General features: G+C 39.5%; 1 protein-coding gene across 1 annotated transcript; it reads left to right on the forward strand.

The window, feature by feature from the left end:
- Positions 1–573: 573 nt before the first annotated feature.
- On the forward strand, positions 574–4,694 carry LOC136287155 (myelin P2 protein-like). The gene is made up of 4 exons (XM_066179611.1): positions 574–751; positions 2,262–2,434; positions 2,694–2,795; positions 4,406–4,694. Exons 1-4 carry the CDS (start codon positions 679–681, stop codon positions 4,454–4,456), a joined length of 399 nt encoding a protein of 132 aa, XP_066035708.1. The 5' UTR covers positions 574–678; the 3' UTR covers positions 4,457–4,694.
- The last annotated feature ends 2,465 nt before the right edge of the window (positions 4,695–7,159 follow it).

Below are 7,159 nucleotides of genomic sequence, written 5' to 3' on the forward strand. Positions count from 1 at the left end.
TTATCCAGGGATAGGATGGGTGGAAGGGTTCAAAGCTGTGCCAAGGGAGGTTCAGATTTGTCATTAGGAAGGGCTTCTTTAGTGAGAGAGTAGTCATACACTGAAACAGGCTTCCTAGAGAGGTGGTCAAAGCCCCAGGCCTGTCAGTGTCTAAGAGGCATTTGAACAATGGCTTAACAACATGATGCAACTTTTGGTCAGCCCTGGATTGGTCAGGCAGTTGGATGAGATGGTTGTTATAGATTTCTGTTCTATATGGTGATAGCAGGAGAAGAACACTGGGAAGACAGTCAGAGCTGGATTTTGTCGGGAGGCAGTGCTCCTGTACTTGTTTCAGTGTTGCTGACACCCCACTGCAGTGAGCCCTGACTGCTCTCTGGGTGCAGTGTGCCTGTCCCCATCCCCACGTGCCCCTTGTGTCCTGGTGTGTTCAGTGAAGGAAGCCAAGGCAGCGTCACACAGAGCCTCAGTACTGGCACGGCTGCCTGGGACAAGGTGCACATTGTTCACCCTGGAACTGCCTCCCCTATTGGCCAACCCTGACTGCCACAGGGACTGGACCTCTTTAAAGGGAGACCACTAAATCACAGTTGGGCACAGAGTCTCTCCGACTACCACCAAGAGCTGTTGTGGCCACTGCCCCTCTCTGCAGGACCAGCGCCTCACAAAGCCTGTACGATGTGTAACCGATTTGTGGGAACCTGGAAACTCATCTCCAGTGAAAATTTTGATGACTATATGAAAGAATTGGGTGAGAAATATTCTGGGTTTGTTTTGTTTTTTGTTAGTTTGTTTAAGTTTAATTTGGGAAGGTTCTGCTCATGGATGGTGCCTTATTTCTGGTGAAAAAAAGCACTTAATTACTTTTCTAATGTAATTTAATTTCTTTTCTTTAGCATCTAAATTGAAAAAGGTAGGTGATCAATTACTGTTATAAATATATTTCCATCTAACTGATATGAACTGATCTAATATGTTTTTCTGTCACCAGGGTAATCTATGGAGATACAGATTTTTTTGTGTTTCCTCTTGACTGCGCTACTAAACTTGTGACTTACGATAATTTACAATATATAATGGAGCTGATGTCTCATGACACTGTAGTATCAGACGTCTAAATACTATGAACGAATCTATCTGTTACTGAAGAATGCCAGGAATGTAACAAATTAAACATTGTTTTTCATTTTAATGCTGGCTTCATTCCTGTATGCCAAGTGCACAGTCAGCTAGTGCATTGCTTTTGCTATATAAATGATTTCCTTTATTTGAAATGTTAGACTGAATAACAAAGGAATTGCAGTTAATTAATTAGCCAGGGTGAATGTGGGGGGAAACTCCAGCTGCAGATATTTTTCTGAACATCTAAATGGAATTGCTTAATTTAGAATAATTCCTGCAAGTAGTTTTGTACTTTGCAGATAACTTTATACCCTTTTTTACAGATCTTTTCATCAAAGCATGGCATAGCATTAACAAACGCACTAAGTGCAGCTATCTCTTTTCTGCTTTTATGGAGCAGCGACACATTGCCAGTGGTTTCATTCCTTCTTGCCCCAAGCCTCATAGCCTGTCGACAATGAACTGGATTGGAAAGGACTAGGTGATACAAAAGGCTTTTGGTATGGGATTTTCCTGGAAGCTCTTTGCAGCTCTCAGCCCTTATACCTCAACATTTTTTAAATTTCATGCTTGTACTTTTCACCGAGGCTTAGATGCAAGGATCCTTAAGGGATGTTAATAACAACTTAGGAATTACCCAGTCTTCAATATGTTTTAACGAACAAGCATCAGCATATTGGCAATTCAGTGTCCAGTTTCTTCCTTGCAGCTATTAACAAAGGCACAAATTTTCAGATATGTCAAGAATTTTTTTAAAAGGATTTTTATAATTTTTTAATGAGAACCAGACTCTTCCTCTGAATTTTTCTACTTATTCTATCTATATTGAATTAATGCAGATTTGTAACAACCATGCTTCCTCTTAGCTAAATATGCACAGCTCTATAATTGTGTTTATCTTTACTTCCTGCTGAAGGTGAACTCTTATCAGCTGGGGCTTTCTCAGCCCTTGAATGCTAAGATTCCCATTCCTGCCTCTGTCTCAGTAGTGTCTCATTTAAAGAATTAGTGTTTCATTTAAATCAGGCATTGAAGTATTCAAGAAGAAACTCTTCCTTATTCTTCCACTGAAGAATCATGAGAGGATACTGAGTTTCTTGCTTCTAGAATGTAATGATTGTTTTGCTTCTGATTTCTAGGAGTGGGCTTAGCTACCCGGAAACTAGGTGGCCTGGCAAGGCCTGATGTGATCATCAGTATGAAAGGGGACATAGTGACCATCAGAACGGAAAGCACGTTCAAAAATACAATAATCTCTTTCAAACTGGGCCAGCAGTTTGATGAAACAACAGCAGATGACCGGAAAGTCAAGGCAAGTAGGAGGGCTGATGATCTCTTAGTGGTCCGAACATCTCCTAGAAGAACACCAGGGGAAATTTTACCTACTCCCTTAGTGCACCTTGAGTTTTCCAAACTATTAAAATAAAGCACTGAAAGAATAAACAGTATAGTGCTGAATATAATGTTCCTGAGCATGTCAGAGCACATATCTTGCTGAATGCAAAGTGAATGGCTACTCTAATCTGCAAAGCTCAGCCTGCAGTTTGAAACTCTTCTCTTGGAATTTGCAGAGTGTTGTAACCTTGGAGAAAGGGTCATTGGTGCAAGTGCAGAAGTGGAATGGCAAAGAGACCACGATAAAGAGAAGACTTGTTGATGGGAAGATGGTGGTGGTAAGTTCATGTTCCTTGTATGCTGCTAAAGGTCAGAAGGATACAGTCCTCAGTACATTTCTGTCAAAATTTTCAGAATTTTCAGAATTTTTAATTTTGGCTTACTCTTTGAATAATGAGACAAATTAAAGAAGAGAAAAAGGGAACCAAGCTTAGAAAACAGCTGGAAGGAAATAAATGTTGCATACAGCAATTTGTCAGTAAAGTGACTATATTGGTAGAGCTGCCATAAATTGACAGCATACTTACTGCTCTCACCATTATTGTTCTTAAAAGGAATAAGGTTTAAAAATAGCAGAAACCTGTGAAATGGAAACAAAAGTTTACAAGTAGTTTACAATTGCTTGCTGTTCCTCAGACAATTCTTTTCTTTTCCCTATCTTGGCCAAGCCAGGAAGATAAAACATTTTAGGGACTCTGGTTGTAAGGTCTCTATTAAAATTAAGATTTCACTTTGTTCATTAAAGTTTTTAGATATTGGAGTCAAACTAATTTTGGCAACTTGTTTGAAGTCAGCAGGATTACACTTTTACATGTTAGTTTGTTCTGACTGTCTTTTGTTAGAAGTTCTCGTACATAGAATCATTGAATGGTTTGGGTTCAAAGGAACCTTAGAGATCATCTAGTTCCAACCCACTGTCGCGAGCAAGGACACCTTCCACTAGAGCAGGTTACCCAATGCCCCATCCAGTCTGGCCTTGAACATTTCCAGGGATGGGGCATCCTCAGCTTCTCTGGGCAACCTGTTCAGTGCCTCACCACCCTCACGGTAAGGAATTTCTTCCTAATACCTAATCCAAACTTCCTCTTTCTCAGTTTAAAGCCATTGCCCTTTGTCCCGCCACTACACACCCCTGCAAAGAGTCCATCTCCAGCTCTTTATGTAGGAAGGTTGATTTGTTTTTGCATCTCTTCATGACTCCATTTCTGTGTAAGATTTTCTGATTATTAAACCCTCTTCTTAAAGCAGAGAGGCAAGGTGCCTCTTCTGTTGGCGTCCCGCTGTCTGCCCCTTGCCTCACACATGGTTGTGGAGGACTCCTCATCTTCTGCAGACCAAGGAAGTATTTTTTTTAACATCCTGTCACCTTTGTCACATGCATCCTGTGGCTGTGAGTCATCAGCAACCACTGAAGGCCACTGGGGTGAGAGGGTCAAGAGAAATATTTTGCTGCTCAGAAGAGCAAAGTTTTTTAGGCCAGAAGCCTGACCTTTGAAATACCCAGGCTACTTCTTCTTCTACACAAAAAACCCCTTACTACTTTGAAAATGTGAAAATGTTGGTGGGTCATGATATAAAAACTAGGTGGGGCTAATATTTCTGACAAGCCAGCAATAATACCAAGGAAAGTAAATTTGTTTGTGGAAGCTGAGCTTAATTTTGCAATCTTTTTGTTATTAAATGCCACTTAATGAAGTTTAAAGCTGTTAAAATAGAAACAACTCTATTTTCAGGATAAAAATAGCTTTGCTGTTTGCTCTTAAAATTCTGCAAATATGTAGAGATGTAAAACATGGCATCTGGATTTTTATTGACTTCAGAGGTTAGTGCATCAGACACAACTACTGTCAGCAAAAGTTTTATATTAATATTTTCCTTTATGCCTTAGGAATATGCCATGAAAGGGGTTGTCTGCACTAGAGTTTATGAAAGAGTGTGAAGAAGTTTCCTCTCTGCACTGAACTGGAACTGGCTCTAAAACCTCGGCTTAGTTCAGTGACCAAAGCCTCATGCTCTGTGCTTCTTTATTTTATTTCCTTTTATTGGGGAAATGACCACACCATAATTTGGTATTTCAGAGCCCTAGTGTAACTAATCCGAAATATTGTGGTGTATAAAAATATTTATCCAATAAAAACTTCTCAACACAGAAAATAAAGTGTTTGGCTCCACATGAATGATTTATGTGTACTTTCTTGACTGGCGCTATCTTTTCTGTTGATAGTGTCTGTACAAAAGGTCAGACTATTTCTGAGTAAAATGGTGAAACAGAAGTTATCCATATCTGAGAAAGGGCTAACACTGCTTCTTTGATATGTGTAAAAAATATAATCTCCTGGAGTCAATATTCTTTTCTTGCAAAAGATTTTGTTGCTGAATAACTCCTATAGGGAAAATTATCTTTATCACCAGAACTTTTGACTTTCAGTATGATATATCATTGTAGCCTTATAGTCTTAGCACATCATTGTTTCATACTCATCCCAAAAAACTTATACTTCTTTTAGTACCAGGATTTATATTTTTGGAAGAAAACAGGTACTGGAGGGGGAAAAAAATTGGAATATATTCCATATATGTCTGCCAAAAGAGCAGATAAACTTGTGAAACAAAGTGTGGAGCAGGTGTGAATGAACTCCAGAAGTCTTAAGGCTAGAGGGCTTCATTTCAAAAGTGCTCAGCAATCAAGCCTACTCCCAGCACAGTATTTAAGTGTACGCTCAATATCAAGCACACAGAGGAGTTGCATTGGGTAGAGTTTGCTGTCAAGCCAAACTGAGTAGCTAAAGTGTTCATTTCTTCCACTGCACTAACTCTGCTTTTATCTAAGCAAAAAATCAGAGAAAGCAAACCTAAACATCTGGAAATCTATTTAACCAAAAAGCACTGTGGCAGGTTATTAATATTTGCCTCCATTGGCCAGTGTTCAGTATCACTGCCACATTCACATTATCCACGTAATTTCATCCTGTGTCATTGCCTCCATGCCATCACACAGAGCTCCCGCCTCCTGTGCGGGGTTAAAGCAACTGTGAGAGGCTCACATGTTTATTTTGGCTCATTAGGAACAGCAGAGCTGATATGAACCTTAGCCTACTGGTTTCACAGGCAAGAATACAAATTCTCAAGGTTAAGACAGATCCTGAGAGTCAGAATCTAAACTGGTTTAACTAAGCAGAGAGTGAAGAGATGGATATCATATGCAAATGAAAGATATGAAAGTCATCTTTCTTCTCTATCCACCACTTGAAAAGCCAGAATCTGGGCCCAGCTTTGGATACATGTTTATGTAGATGCAGTCTAACTGCAGGCAGCTGCCAGAAGGCAAACCGGATGAATCCTAGAAAATACGAGCAGTTAGAGAAAGCTGTGAGATTTACGGACCACACTATTAAGGAAAAAATTATCCTTCTCTCTAACCTAGATGAAGACACAAATGCCCATCTTTAACCTTACTGTTAAAACTCACCTCTATGAGTGTCAGAGTTCCTGTGACTCTAAGTCCTCAGTGACTGTATAAAGGAATGGAGGCAGAATGATGCCTCTTGTATCATCTTTTGCAAACAGAATGTAATCACGTATTTTGAGTGAAGATGTTCTACCAGGCTCCTGTAAGAACAGTCATACGGTGTGAACTCTAATTATACATGGCCCTCCAGATTATTCTCCTAGTCTCTTAACAGAGAGCCAAAGAGACATTTCTTACAGCTCAGAATCTGTCTGAAATGGACTTGTGAATCTGGATTTTTGCTCTGCAGTTTCTTCATTCCCTTCCCTTGCACTACAACACAGTTCCAGTGAGGCTGCTGGAGTGCTTACCCCAGCCTGGCTCTTGGAACCTGGAACTTGTCCAGAGTCTTTTAAGCTCACCTCCTGTCCCTGAGCCACGGGCAAGGGAGAAGATACTGCTGCAAACAAGCTCTGTATTTCCTTGGCTTTTCCTGATGCAACCTGTAAATTCTTCTTAAGTTAAATGCAAAATCTCCTCTTCAATAGAATATTTGTTTTCAGCTTTTTATATCCTTAGGCAAAGGAAATAAACATTTACTTCAGTACAAACTGTAGTTTTTTTGGATCTGGAAACAGTAACAGAATAAAAACAAAGGACTTCTCACCTACTCTTCATATATTTATTTATTTACTGTCATCTCCATTTCTGCGACATAACCCATCTCTTTCTCTCTTCTAAAGAAAATCTTAGTTGCATTTTATTCCCAGAGATTTGGAATTAAAATAATGATAGCTTTGGGATTTTAAGTTCCTAACTAAATACAAATATGCTGTTTAAGAGCCTAGTATTTGGCACTTTCACTCTATACAAAGGTCACTTTAAATTGTCATGAGAGTTGGAGACTTTCCAAAACAGGATAAGTGCAGGAGCACTGATAGTGTTGAAGGCAGAAACAATAGGGCAGGTGGTCCAAATCAGCCTAGAAATGGAGTACTTTGGGCTACTGCTGTCTCTAAAGCAGTTCTTAGTGTCTCCAGGAGAATTTAGGGGAAATATGAATTTTTTAGTCTCAAAGTCTTCTTTATGTCTTACTGTAAATTAGTTTTTCTTCTTTCTTAAACTTTTTATATAGGCCAGATACTTCTGGGATGAACATCTAGGCTGGGGTACAATATCTGTGTCTTGAACTGT

The sequence above is a fragment of the Chamaea fasciata genome, unplaced genomic scaffold, assembly GCF_029207755.1.
Source record: "Chamaea fasciata isolate MVZ Bird 193981 ecotype frontalis unplaced genomic scaffold, bChaFas1.0.hap1 SCAF_1, whole genome shotgun sequence".
NCBI lineage: Eukaryota > Metazoa > Chordata > Aves > Passeriformes > Sylviidae > Chamaea > Chamaea fasciata.